The sequence below is a fragment of the Hemiscyllium ocellatum genome, chromosome 2 (genome assembly GCF_020745735.1).
Source record: "Hemiscyllium ocellatum isolate sHemOce1 chromosome 2, sHemOce1.pat.X.cur, whole genome shotgun sequence".
Lineage (NCBI taxonomy): Eukaryota > Metazoa > Chordata > Chondrichthyes > Orectolobiformes > Hemiscylliidae > Hemiscyllium > Hemiscyllium ocellatum.
Window position 1 is genome coordinate 151,313,052 of NC_083402.1, and position 15,236 is coordinate 151,328,287.

Genomic DNA, 15,236 nt, shown 5'->3' on the forward strand with positions numbered 1-15,236 from the left:
ATTCTCTCAGTAGCCTTGATCACTACATCTCTGTACAGGAATGCATGGATGCATTTTTATAAGAAGTAACAGAAAATTTTGCTATAATGTAGGGTCTGCTCTCCCATTACTCAAACATTCTGGGTTAATGTAACTTACAGAGGCAACATGGCACTGCACAACAGCAGAGAAACAGTGAAAAATTAGAGGTACCCTAATTTATCAACAGGAAGAAAACAAACAGAGACATTTAAACACTGACAGAAAAGTAATTGCTGATTAAACCTTTAAAGTGTGTGATATTGCGGAATTAGAGAGTAAAAAATAACAGGGTAGAAAATGGCCTTCTTTCATGAAGTTGTTCAAATACAGCTTCACATCATCCTGATTCAAAAATGAATAGGCATCTGGCCACAGAACCAAGGACTGGATTCAGAGGCTGGATATCACACACCTTATTAATCTTAAGACACCTTCACTAGGTCCCTTCTCAGTATTCTCTGCTCCAAAGGAAATGACCTGAGCTTATCCAGCCTCTCCTCATCGCTGATGTGCTCCCTCCCAAGCAACATCCTGGAGAATCTTCTCTGCACCTCCTCCAGGACAATCCCATCCTTCCTACAGTGTGGGGACCAGATCTGTACACAGTACTCCAACTGTGGCCTCACCAAAATTCTGTACAGCTCTTTGTTCTTCTAATCTATACCTCAACTGATAAAGGCAAGTGTCTCATATGCCTGGCATTGAACATGGGGTTTAAAGTGTGAGAAGGTGGTTCAGCTGATGAGACACTGGCACTAGTACTGGGCTAGATAGGAGATGTTCCAGGGCTGGGGAGAAGGACTTAAACTAATTAGAGGTGGGGAGGGGGTGTGGTGGTGGGAGGGGAGGGGTGTGGGGAAGGTTGGAGAGCTTGAAAGGGTGAAAGTTTACAAAACATAAGAAACAGCGGCATTGAAGAGCAACTATTTTGATGATGACACCCAGAATGCAGGAATAGACAGAGTGTGCAAGCTTAAGAAAACAGCAGCAAATAGGGTTGGAGGGGAGGAAGTAAAAAGGCAAATGAAAGGCTGTTTACTTAAATATATGTGGTATTCAGACCAAAATTTTAAAAATGCCCAAATAGAGGCTAATGGTTATGGTCTTTAGCCATTAAAGAGACATGCTTACATGGAGATCAAAATTGAGAACTAAATATTCAACTTTTCGAAAGGACAAATAAGAATGAAAGAGTGGTGGGGTTGCATTGTTAGTATGAGATGGAGTAGGTAAAAGAGCGAAAAATTATTATGGGTCAGGTGGAACCACAAGTAATAACAAGAAGAATACCTGGTGGGAGTCATCTGTACACTGTCCCTAACAGTAGCTGTGCTATAGGAGAGAAATTAAATCAGGAGATAATGAGGGTAAAAGGTAATGCATTCATTATGGGTGAGTTTAATCTTTCTGGAAACTGGGAAAACTAATTCATAGAGTGCACTCATGCCAATTTCCTGGAATAGCAAGTTGTGTACTCCTCCATGGATCAGGCAAGTCTGGATCTGGTAATGTGTAATGAGGCAGGCTTCATAAATAATCTCAAAGTAAAAGATCCTCTAGGGAACAGTAACTATAAAATACAGATGTCATTGCGAAGGTATGGAGTGTGATTTCACTGAAGCTCATTTAGCTGAAAGGTTTATGGGACTGTTCACCGCCTCAACACCCATTAAATCCTTCAGAAAAGCAGACCTTGAGAAACCCACAGAGAACACCAGCCTCACACAGCTAGAAGAACCCAAGTTGAAGATCAGCAACATTTTCAGCTGCTGACTGTATAACTACCATTGCAGACATTAATAGGTTCAGCAACACATCCAAATCTTGTACGAGGTGTGGCTTGTCTTACCCTCCAGACAACATCTTTCACTTCAAAATGCATGTAGGTATATGTTTTACCAGAGGACATTGGGCTAAAAACAGCCTGAATATCAACCTTCTATAATTGATCTAGCTGCATTCAAAGAGCTACATATTATTCTGATCCTCCAAGGAATAAAACTGTCAGGTGCAACACCAAAGCTTCTAGACTGTAACATTGATCTCATTCATGTTTGTCACAGTCAAACACAGCAGATTCAGCAAATTACATCTGACAATGACCAGCTGCAACAGCTTGAAAAATCATCATCAGTGGGTGGCCTGGGTGATTCCAACAAGTTCCTGATGCAGCTTCACTCTGGGCATTCAGAGATGAACTGGAATTTTCCAGCAATGTTCTGTGTAAATGGACACAAGTGGTAATTCTGCAAGCTCTATGGAGAGATGCAGTAGGCCCATCACCTGTAGGACACGTGGGCGCAGAAAGGAAACAAGAGATTAGCGCGAGAATCGATGGCTTGGGGAAGGACATTGATCAAGTCATGTGAAACATGAGCACTTAATCGACGTCAACAATTAAGAGAAGTACTTTAGTTGGGCTCTTGAGGTAGTGTCTCTCCATCTGGACCAGATCTCGGTTCAAGTCCCACCTGTTCTCAAGCTGTGGAATAACATCTCTGCATAGGCTGATTAGAAAAACAGGGCAGTTTCTGATTTCCAGCATCCACAGTTCTTTTTGGTTTTTATCGAAATTGGCCATTTCCACTAGTGTTTATGCTCCAGTTGATCTTGCATGCATTGTCCATCTTCTAGAATCATCATAACTCTGTATTCCTTCCCCCTTCCTTTCCAGCCCAGCTCTCCCTTTAATGCATCGATAATCATTCACTTGAATCACTCTCTGTCAAACGGTTCAGAATTCTCCCCAGTCCAGGCAAAGACGGATTCTCTTCTGAATTTCCTACTGAATGACGAACGTTCTCTCAGGAACGATACATTTGTGTCCTTTCTGAGCAACCGTATACCTTACTGCTATAGTTTCCCTTCTCCTTACTACATTGAATTATTCAAATGATAACATTCCATCAATTACAGATAACATCCGCACAAACTATGAGACTCTTAATTTACCAAAATGGTAGTAAATTAAAGTGCTTTCATATCTCCTCCTTTCCTGCTTTTAAAAAAAATTGAAACCTTAACTATACTGTTTTGTAAATATTATATTATGACTCTCTATGAATTGTGAAATATAAGTCACATGTTAAAGTATACATTCTGCAAAGTGAATAAATTGGCCTGTGGCGTACTCATTCAATTCCTCATTCAGCAATTCAAATCAACAATAATAAATCAACACCTTGTCAACAATACCAACACAATAGCGAAATCACAAAGAATAATTACAAAAATAAAGGTACTTCAGTTATCCATACTTAGAACAGATACAGCCAATGTTAAATCATGAATTAATCATCTGGTTTGTTCTTCATTTCTAACAAAGCAATGAATTTGATAATGGTTGGATTATGGTCAGTGAAGAGAGAAATGCCTGTTTGTGAAACAAAAATTACAATAAGGCTGTACTCTGTTCACTTCAGAAGATTTCAGGAGGCCCCGTTTAGCCCAAGTTGCAAAGGGATCCTTTCAAATCCCTAATTTATAGCTAATTTGAAAGAAATGACCTCCATGTATCGAGGCTACGATCAGCAAAACATGTAACAATTTAAACATTTCTTTAGATGAGAGATTCCCAAACTGAAATGCATTGAAGTGTAATTCCTGTGAAGCCCCCAGCTTTAACCTCAGGATATAAAGTAACAATGTAATCCTTGATTGATGCTCTGAATAACATCCTCTGTGCCCCAATCTTCTTATTGTGAATTTACTTCAAAATTTACTGGGGAATTAATTATAAGGTGGCACGCTCAGCACAATGTAAAATCACTCCCCTCAGAGATTACACAACCGAAGGTGTATTTCAACATTATTATCCGATCGGCAGACCAACATCAGCGGGAGATAAGGCACAGAATCCAGAATTTCAAATCGTTTCATTGTACTGGGCTAGATCAGATCATTGTATATACTGGGCTGCTGTATTCCGTTTTTAAGAACATTCTTGCAATATTCAGCACGTTATTACTTGATTTGCAATAGATTGGGAAAAAGGGGTGGGGCAGTGTAATAAGACCTGGGTGTCCTTGTACATCAGGTGCTGAAAGTAAACATGCTGGTGCAGCAAGCAGATGGTATACTGGACTTCACCGTGAGAGGATTACAGAAGCTCCTGAGTACAGGAGCAGGCAGGTCTTACTGTAATTGTACAGGGCCTCGGTGAAGCCACACCTGTGCCTTGTGTACTGTTTTATCTCCTTATCTGAGAAAGGATGTTCTGCCTATGGAGGGAGTGCAACAGCGATCCACCAGACTGATTCCTGGCAGGGCAGGACTCATGTCTGAATGTCAAGTAGATCGGTTAGGACGATATTCATTGGAGATTAGAAGAATGAGGAGGATTTCATGGAACCCCCTGAAATTCTAACGGGGCTGGACAGGGTAAAGGGTGTTCCTGATGACTGGCAATCCAGATCCAAGGCTCACAATCCACGAGTACGGCCTGTGAAATTCCCTGCCACTGAAATCAGTTGAGGCCAAAACATTTAAGTTGATTTGATTTATTGATTGTCACATGTGTTTTGCCACAAAATACAGGGATAAAGATTGTATAATGTTACCACTCTTCGCCACCATCTCAAAACACAGAAAAATAAACCAAAACTACCATATATAGAAGAATAAAAAAGTAAAGAAAACTGTCTAACTATACAGTCCTTCTCATTGAGTGCTCCACCACAGGCCATGGGCCTGATAGCCAGGCCAGGAGTCTCCTTCGCCGTCACCATTGCCGGTACAACATCTCACCTCCATCGCTACCCTCACCACTATGGGTCCTCACTGGCCCTCACCAGAGACCACTGATGCTGCTGGATACTGCACTGGTCCTAACTTGACTCGGCTATCATGAGTCTGCTTCAGACTCACCTGCTGATGTGGCTGGGTCTCGTACTGGGCCCAAACTCACCTCCACTACCACCTCCCTCCACGATTCTGTGCTGGACACAGATACCAGTGGGAAACACTCTCTCCAGTGCTGCTGCCTCAGGTCCACACTGGGCCTACTTACTACCACTGAGCTCTTCAGCAAGGGGTAGGTAAAATAAGATAGAAAGAGGAAAAAATTAGAAAAGGGAGAGAAAAAGAAAACAAAAGAAAAGCAGATGGAGCAGACATGCCCTGAGCTCAGAAGCCCTACTCCACCGCCAAATTGCTGGAAAACATTGAATGATTTCAAGGAGAAGTTAAATATAGTTCTTTTATTGTATTTACTCATGGGATGTGGGCCTCTTTAGCTAGGCCAGCATTTATTCCTTATTCCTAATTGCCCAGAGGTCAATTTAGAGTCAAAGACATCCTAACCTCGCCTGGGGTTACTTGTAGACCAGACCAGATATGGATGGCAGATTTTCTTCCCTAAAGGACAGAAGTGAAGCAGATGGGTTTTTCTGAAAATCTATAATGTTTTCACGGTTATCATTAGACGCTTAATTCCAGATTCTTTATTGAATTCAGCGGCAGGGGTGGGATTTAAATCTGGGTCCCCAGGATATTCACTGAGTTTCTGGGTTAATAGTCGAGTGGTGATACCACAAGTTCATTCTTTCCCTAAGGGCAAGTGTAGGTAAGTTATTATGGGCTCGGACTGGAATGGAAAGGGATGCTGTAAGGGATACCTCATGAGAAGCAGCAGCTGTATGCTCCTAAGAGTAGCAGCCAGTAAAGGAATCAAACCTTTGATCTTAGTGAAAGATGGTTTCCACTGGTGAACAAATGGGAACCAAGGAAACGGAGATGAAAAATTCTCTGGAGACATCAGAAGCTTCATGTCCAAAGTAGCAGGAGAAAGGCCTACAGCAGCTTGTGTGGGCCATGGGAGTGCTCTGGAGTTGAGGGAATGATCCCTGATCTTCTACATTCAACAGAAGAGAAAATACACTGTCCTTTCTCAGGTAGTTTTTCAGTGGTCCCAGTGGGCCCAATAACTTTGACTGAATGTTGCTCACAACATATGTCAAGTTGTTGGATCAGACACAACTTTTAAACTGAGTTTGATACCCAAGATATAGAGAAACCTGGAAAGCTGCCTCACTGCTCGTTTACTGAAATTATCACTCAGTTAAAGATAATGTCCAATTTCAATTAAGCTTTGGGCTTCCACCTTCTGGTGTATGCCATGAGTGAGCTGACCATTTCAATCAAACAAACAAAATAAATTTTTCCCCAATTCCTACTTTCAAGAACAATATGTTCTTGAAGATGGTCACGTAAATCAATTTCACCCCAATTAACAGCTAATTTATCACTGCACAAAATCCTCTACTTGTTCTCATTCTGAATAGATTGAAAATCACTAAACTTTCATTAATTACAATGAGCTCCTTCAAACTAAAATTGAGGGTCTCAACAAATATTGAGTTTGCACCAATCTCAGAAATGTTTTAATATTTCCAAACGAGCAGACAGAAGATGTAACGTGACTATAATTATTCAAGCATTGTTTACGTTGTCATTCCACAACGCAAAAATGTGCTTTGGAAAGAGCTTTTGTAATTCAGACTACAGGCTGAAATTGGAGACTCAGGAATTCTTTCAACTTTCTTTTAGAAATTATATTCTTCATAACGCAGGCTCATTTTGAACAGATGTGCCAGGACAATTATTCTGTGCCTAAAAGTCAAATATGGCTTAGTCCTGCAGCTGTGTATTCAAACAGCCTCTCATGAACAATCGAATATTCCCAGAACATGAACAATGCACAGGGTATTTGACTGCTGTCCTGAAAATGCACAAAAGCTAAACAATATTGCTAATAATTCAATCTGATCTTCTTAACTTGAACATTTTAGTGTATATGCAGACTTAGATATTGAGCTTGGTTTGATGTTTCCCACTAGTTTACGTCTGGTAAGTAGTACAACAGCTGGAGCCACATCTGCACCACAGTGTAGTAGGATGAGCAAATGGGTCAAGCAACACTCGCCCCACTGAAGGTTATGTACTTTGATGTGGTTTCGTTGAGTAACATACGCTCTGCTGTTATCATTTTGCTTGCTGTAGTCTGCATCCGCTCTGTACAGCTACAATAAAACTGCCATCTGCTGCCTTGCCAATGCCAGGAAAAGCATTGGGAATAACGCCAAAGAATGTCTTTCATGAAATGACTGTTGCAATCTTTTGTTTTTCTGGTTTGTAAGTTTCATTGACAAACTAGCATTTCATTTTTTTCACTAGAACATCATTTTTCTGTTGTTTTTTTTATTCTGATGTATGCCAACATTGTGAAAACCTGACAGTTAATGCTGGATCTGGTTATGGAACAAACACCATGCAAACATGAAAGAAACTAGATCAAAGGACTTACCTGTTTTCCTTTATAAGTCAAATCAAACCCAACCAGTTCTTTCATTCCTAAAGTAAGGTTTATTATCTTGTTATAAAATTCTTTCTTTAGCTGTGAAATCTGTTATATAGGCTACATCTTCAATAGGAGAAAGTGAGGACTGCAGATGCTGGAGATCAGAGCTGAAAATGTGTTGCTGGAAAAGCGCAGCAGGTCAGGCAGCATCCAAGGAGCAGGAGAATCGACGTTTCGGGCATGAGCCCTTCTTCAAGCATGAAGAAAGTATGCCAAGCAGGCTAAGATAAAAGATAGGGAGGAGGGACTTGGGGGAGGGGCGTTGAAAATGCGTTAGGTGGAAGGAGGTTAAGGTGAGGGTGATAGGCCGGAGATACATCTTCAATATACTTTAATGTCAGATATAATCTTGGACATTATTTTGAACTCTAGACTTCTTTTAGAAACCATGGGAGCAATCTAAATGAACAATTATTCCTAACTTTAAATCAATTTCACCCAACTGGCCAAGCTGCATTAGAAAGTTCAAGTCCCATTGCCAACTTGGGAACAGAACCTCGGCTGATCATTGTTTGTGAATGATCTTTTAATCTGAAGCCCAAAGAGACAATTGTAAAATATCTCATGAAACAATAAAATAAAGACTTGGATGTGATTTCTTTGTGTCCTGTCAAGAGCCTCCCTTCAATCATCACCAGCAGGTTGGCTGGATTTTCATATATCTGATGCTAATGGGATCTCACTGTGTACAAACTAGCTGCTGATTTCCCACCTTCCCACTCATTCTCTATATCCTTCGTTTCTCTGAGAGATGAGAAATCTGCGTATGCCAATCTAAATGTATTCAAAGATGGGCGCATCCACAAATCTCTCGGGGTTAGAACTCCAAAGGTTGACAAACCTTTGAAATGAAGAAACATCTCGTCATTGAAGTCTTAAATGATTGACCCCTGTTTTCCTGAAACAGTGCCCTTTCTTCTAGATTCCACACCCAGACAAAAACAATCTCTCAGTGTCAAGCTGTTTTGTAACCTTGAATGTTTCAATGAGATCACCTCTTATTTTACCAACTCCAAAGTATATAGACTCAGCTTACTCATTGTCTGAAGATAACACAAACCTCTTATCCCAGAACAAATTTAATGAATCTTCAATGCAAGTATTTTCTTCCTTAAATAAGGAGATTAAAATTGCTCAAAATATTCTAGATATGGTCCCACCAAAGTTAAAGCAAAATATTTATTTTCTTCCTCTGCTCTAATTCCCTTGCAATAAAGATCAACATGCTATCTTTTCTCATAATCATTTGATTTCCTTGCATTGCTAACTTCTTCTATACTTGCATAATGATACCCAAATTTCTCTCTGAACATCAATTTGAAAAGTATCGTGAAATGTCGCTCAGCATACCCATGAACAGATTTCAGAAAAGTTTTTATTATAGCGACATTTCCCCTTTGGAGTGCAAAATAATCATCTTCATGTATTCTCTCAGTGTTTTTGATTCACAATGATACTTACTTAGGATTGAACCTCCACATACATTAACAATATTTTTAAAATTATCAATTAATACAACAACAGTCTTTCAAAAAGACATTTGCTAAGAGCAGATTGCAGTACAAAACAAGTAAGAGTTAACACATCATAGAGTTCAAGCTTCAGTATTAATTATGCAAAAATTTTAAATGGTGCATTTTAAATGGTCAAAAATTAATAACATTTCTACCAGAGAGGTTTGTCATAGATTGATGACATTCCAATCTGTACTCTAAAGTTATTTTGCAGTAAAACAAACAATGCTTGCAAGTTTTGCTTGACATTTCTTTCAATGATTTGAATACAGTCAAGCATTTGTATCCATAACAGCATATTAGATTAGTTTTCAAATGGAAGTATCTGTTCTCACATTTCCTTATCTATGTTCATTTCAAAGAATCTTTATCACTTTCAAACATTGCTCATTGAATTGACTGAATCTCTGTCTGCAGAAGTCAAAGGTTATTCGTCCTTACCTCTCTCACACTGCGGACCAGTAAATCCATACACACAGGCACATCGGTTTGGACCGATACACCGACCACCATTCTGGCAACCGGTTTCACAGACAGCTGTGACACAAACAGAAATAACAGTGTTTTACAAATGTTTTACAAATAACAGCATTTTCCAAATGTTTTGCTGAACACTGGCAGAGAACACAGACCACTCAATGAAATTCCCAGCCTCCACTAGGGAATATTCAGGAAAATGCTTCAATGGTTTCTACAGATGTCCACCTGCAATTAATTTGATTGAAAAGTCCTCACGGAAATTATCACACTGAAGTCAATTTCTTTGGAATACTATTTTATTGAAGAACCATACTGTGCATTGCGTGATATAAAAGGATAATGAACTTCTACCTTAACAGACTCACCAAAAACGTAACGTTGCTACCTAATAAGGAATATTTGTCAAGGTTAGTACAGTTTAATCAACCTGAGCCAGTATAAAACCGCAGCCCAAGTGTTGCAAAGGGGACATAATATTTTCCAGTTTTCAGTTCTAAGAAAGTGTAAGATGAAACTGTCTAACAGGAACTTCTATCAGTAATATGCCAGTACATTCTTCACATATCTCTACAATTTTTTTAACAGTGAATGTCTGACTCAGCCATCCATGTCCATTTATAAACACACTTTCTAGCAAGTAAGCATGGAAAGATATTGGTGGTAGGTAAGACAAAATCTGCAGAGACAATCACAGTTCTGTCTTTACTGCACTGTCCTGACTGCACTGTCCTAACCATACTGTCCATACAGTACTGCCCTGACTGAACTGCCCTGACTGTACTGTCCTAACCATGCTGTCCTTATGGCACTGTCCTTATGGTACTGTCCTGGCTGTACTGTCTTGATGGTACTGGCCTAACCATACTGTCCTTATGGTACTGTCCTGACCGTTCTGTCCTTATCGCACTGTCTTTTTAGTACTGTCCTCGCTGTACTGTCTTGATGGCACTGTTCTGACTGTACTGTCCTTACTGTACTTTAGAGTGGTGCTGGAAAAGCACAGCAGGTCAGGCAGCATGCGAGGAGCAGGAAAATTGACGATTTGGGCAAAAGCCCTTCATCAGGAATCCTGATGAAGGGCTTTTGCCTCAAATGTCAATTTCCTGCTCCGCGGATGCTGCCTGACCTGCTGTGCTTTTCCAGCACCACTCTAATCTAAACTCTGGTTTCCAGCATCTGCAGTCCTCACTTTTGCCCTGTCCTTACTGTATTGTCCTGACTACACTGTCCTTACTGTACTGTCGTTACTGGAGAAAACATTATGGGCATTGCACCTTATGGTCATGGGTAGGAAAGTGGATGACAGAAAAATTGGTATCAACAATTTTTTTCTGACAAATTCAGGAAAACCTCCAATGCAATTTATTGATGGAGTAACAAATGAATACAAAACTTTTAATTAATATATGCTTCTGTTAAAATATTGGTCTAGATCTTCCAGTTGGCATCGGTGCTAAATTCATTGCCTTTGCCTGCAAATTATTTCCCCAAATAGACAGTGTTACCCATTTTCATCCTTGTCTTCCAGTCCGAGCTCAAGAAGAAAGAGGCTTGTACACATTCCAGAGTAGATCCTTTTGAACAAACCTTTTCAGGAGGTTAATGAGGTCTGGTCAAGGAGCAGTTGAGTTTGGGCAGAGTTAGTTTGGATCTGGGATTGGTCAGGAAGGTAATTGGGTTTGGCTAAGGAACAATGAGAACTGGTCAGGAGGCAGTTTCATCTGGTTACAGAGCAGTTTGGATGGTCAGGGACAGCCAGGTGGCCAAAGGGTAATTTGGCCTGATAGGGCAATAATTTGGAAAATCAGGTAGTGGTTCACGTGCTCAGGGGATAGATTTCTCAGGGGCCAGGGAAAGTTGGGTGTGAACAGGGAGGTAGCTGAGTGTCAACAGGAATTTAGGTGGCTGTGTTTGGGTCTGGCTAGTGAATCATCAAATAGTTTCGGAGAATTGGGTTTGCGCATTGTCAAATGGACAGAGTAATGGTTTCGGTCAGTACATAACCTAATGATCAGGGAAAAGAACCAGGTCTGATCAGGAGAGTGGATAAGTAATCGGGGTGTTGGGAGTGGGGGACATGGATCTGATCAAGATAGTCATGTGGATGGGGTTTATAGGTGAGGAGTTGCTTGTGTTGCTCTGTTGAGTTATAGAGCCAAAAGAGAAGGGATTAACCTGGGCCAGCTCGGTGGCTCATTGGTTAGCATTGCTGCCTCACAGCACCAGGGACCCGCGTTCGGCTCCCCTTTCGGGCGACAGTCTGTGTGGAATTTGTATAATTTCCCCGTGTCTGCGCGGGTTTTCTCCGAGTGCTCCAGTTTTCTCCCACAGTCCAAAGGTGTGCAGGCCAGGTGAATTGGCCATGCTAAGTTGCCAACTCACGGGTAAATATAGGGTAGGGGAATGGGTCTGAATGGGTTACCCTTCACTGGGTCGGTGTGGACTTTTTGAGCCGAAAGACCTGTTTCCATGCTGTAGGGAATCTAATCTGTCTAACATTGCCTGGGTAAGTATCCAGTAAGTACTGGTGTATCTGACCCAAGTCTCAGCCCGAACTCGTGGTCAGGGGCTTTCACATAGATTCTGGGGCAGCAGGGAATCAACTCATCAGAAGGTGAAACACCATCGAGAGGTTCCACCTGTATCCAAGGCTTCTACATAATCCAGATGGTCATCACCCACATATATCCATCTCCACCAATCCAGAAAAGATGAGATCAGAACCAGTGACTCTAACATCATTTCAAGAAGCTGTTATGGTATCAGAAATAAGATGACAAAGAAAGTCAGGAATTATAACTGTACCTAAAATATTGTTAAGCTTAATTTTATTAACTGTCCGTCATGAAAGTAACTCAATACAAATTGCCACCTTGAGGAAAGAACTGGAGGACCCTGGAAGGAGAGTGATTATCTGTGATGATTCTAATTTAAAAATTGTAAATTTAAAATGTATTGCTTCATCTCTTTTTGAAAATGCATGGAACAATATGAAAAATCCCAAGACCCTTATTAGTAACATTAATATGAAGAGATCATTAATTTGTTGTTTTTTTATGAAATTAAAATACCTTGGGGAACTAATTTAGTGAAAGGAACTGAACAACACAGATGGAAAAAAGTTCAAGACAAGATACAGACTTCTTGTATAAAAGTAGAGATTGAGTGGGATCTCTAAATGCTGATATTCAACAGACAGGATTGTAGACCAAAGAATTTGTGTTTGAAGGTCATCATGCCAGACTCTCACACCTATCACTTACCATCGACTGAAACCTGTGGATGGGAACATGCACTAAGCAAGAAACTGATTCACCAAGCTCTGCACCTGAATTCCCTGCAGGTGTCTCTAACTGACAAAACTTTGTCAAGAGCACAAATTCAAAATGTAACCTGTGGTGTTATAGAGTGGGGGAGATTATCGGTCCGATTAGCCTTTAACTATTCCCAAAGAAGAAACATTTTCCTTGCAGCAGGTTTTATATCACGAGTCCTGAATGCAAGGAGATCACAAAGGTTTCTGAGGTCTTCAAAATACTCGATATTTTTTAAAATCAAACTTCTCCACTTGATACAAACAGTGTCAAGAGGAATGCCTACTACTCAGTTTATTAAAGTAACAATTTTTTTAAATTATGTGTATAATGACAGCAAAGAATGTGTCTGCAGATTAAAACTGATTAAATTTGATTGTGGAATTTAATGTCAAAATGTTCTTAGATCTAGATTTCTGTAGAGCACTCTAATCTTGTTGAACTGTGATTTCCATCACATATCCATCAATAAAATCTACTTACGTTGTCCACAGTGAGTTCCTGTGTATCCTTTCTGGCACTGGCAATGATCTTCAGCACAATTCCCTCCATTCATACATCTGATGTTGCACTGTTGAACTAGAAAGGGTCTTTGTTTATTATTAATCTCCCATACACACCACTGTAAAAATGATGGCTACAATCATATTATGATCTATCGACATTGATTATGCTTCTTTTAATGTGGATTCTGGAACAAAAATAAATCAGGTTGATTCTGTTATAAAACAGACCAAGCTGCCACAGTGTTTTGCAAGCCAGTGAATTATAACAAAAGATATAATCATTAATCCATTGATTTATAAAATAACTGTCACATAAAGTACTGCACCTTATATTGTGAGTTGCTGAGATACATAATCTAAACTGTTACTTGCCTCTGATAGCTCTACACAAAGTTAACACCAATTCTAAGATTGTGCAAGAACGTGTTTGGAAACCTACTAGATTTTGTTCCGCAGCTCGGTGAGATTTGTCCATTGGAGCAAGTGCACATGTTGGGGCGTGAACAGAATCCATCACCACAGGTATTTCGACAGATAGCTACAAGGGAGAAGCAGAAAACAATTAGTGGATGAAGGAAATTTCATTTTCAAGAGAGTGTTTGCTGCAGCTGACTGTGTGGTGGCCTGGAATTTCTGACAGAGAGAATGACGAGACAATTAGTAGCTGTGATAATTAACGAATACATAGGAACAGGAGGAGGCCATTCAGCCCTGCGAGCCCATTCTGCCAATCAATGAGATCATGATTGATCTGTGACCTAACTCCATATACCTCCCTTTGGCCCATACCTCTTAATATCTTTGCTTCACAAGCAATTACTTAACTCAAATTTAAATGTAATAATTGATCCAGCATCCACTGCTGTTTGTGGAAAAGTTCCAAGTCTCTCCCACCCTTTGTGCGTAGAAGTGCTTCCTAACATCTCTCCTGAAAGGTCTGGGCCTAATTTCTTTTCTTCACATGGTGATGGCTAGCACGAAGGGACATAGCTTTAAATGAGTTGGGGGGGGGAGGTGATAGTTAGAGGATAGATGTCAGAGGTAGTTTCTTTACTCAGAAAATGGTAGAGGCGTGAAATGCATTGCCTGCAACAGTAGTAGACTCGCCAACTTTAAGGACATTTAAATGGTCATTAGATAAACATATGGATGAAAATGGAAGAGTGTAGGTTAGATCAGCTTCAGATTGGTTCCACAAGTTGGCACAATATCGAGGGCCAAAGGGCTTGTACTGTGCTGGAATGTTCTGTGTTCTATGTTCTACTTCTCAAACTATATGCCCTAGTTCTCAAAGTAAGTTGGATAGCCATGTCTTTTCTCTGGTCAGACACTGTTACATGTAGGAATCAAGGTGTTTCTGGCAAAGTTACCCTGCTCCTCAAAAAATGTGCTACACCAGTGTCCTGCAGAACATTGTGGTAAACAAGTAATTGGAAAGATATGAAGTTGTAGTCCTTATTAACTAAATCCAATAGGCACACCAAATTAGGTTATGGCTTGTCCAAACAAGTCTAAGTGATTTTTTAAATCTAATGTTTCTACCAAACAACATCTTTGGAACTAAAAATTAACTCTTACCATTTGGTGTCTCATCCCTTCAGATGTTAATTATTGTTTGAATTAATACAAAATTAAACAATTTAAATGAAATGGGACAGATGCTCAGCAGGTCATGCAGCAACTGTGGAGACCCACCAAACTCTGGTGAAAAGTCACAGACCTGAACTGCTAACCCAAGTTCTCCCTCCACAGGGTTACAGCATTTTGTATCTTCATTTCAGACTCCTAGCGACTTCAGTACTTTGCGATTGTAAATAAAATGTGTTTTTTACGTTGTCTTTGTCTCTTTTATGGGTGACACAGTGGCTCAGTGGTTAGCAGTACTGCCTGTCAGCACCAGGGACCTGTGTTCGATCCCAGCCTCGGGTGACTGTCTGTGTGGAGTTTGCACATTCTTCTTGTGTCTGTGTGAGTTTCCTCTCACAGTCCAAAGATATGCAGGTTAGGTGGGCTGACCATGCTAAATTGTCCATAGTGTCCAGGG

The 15,236-nt window shown here is 40.3% G+C and overlaps 1 protein-coding gene across 2 annotated transcripts in view; it reads right to left on the reverse strand.

Annotated features, from left to right (window-relative positions):
* LOC132825797 (fibrillin-2-like) overlaps nt 1-15,236 on the reverse strand; it is a 327,149-nt gene that overhangs the window by 293,191 nt on the left and 18,722 nt on the right. For both annotated transcript variants that reach the window (XM_060841289.1, XM_060841280.1), the window contains exons 3-5: nt 13,632-13,730; nt 13,170-13,265; nt 9,334-9,429 (exon numbers count right to left, since the gene is read on the reverse strand). In XM_060841289.1, the coding sequence (XP_060697272.1) occupies nt 9,334-9,429; nt 13,170-13,265; nt 13,632-13,683 (244 nt within the window). In that variant the 5' untranslated portion in view covers nt 13,684-13,730. The remainder of the gene's footprint in view (nt 1-9,333; nt 9,430-13,169; nt 13,266-13,631; nt 13,731-15,236) is intronic.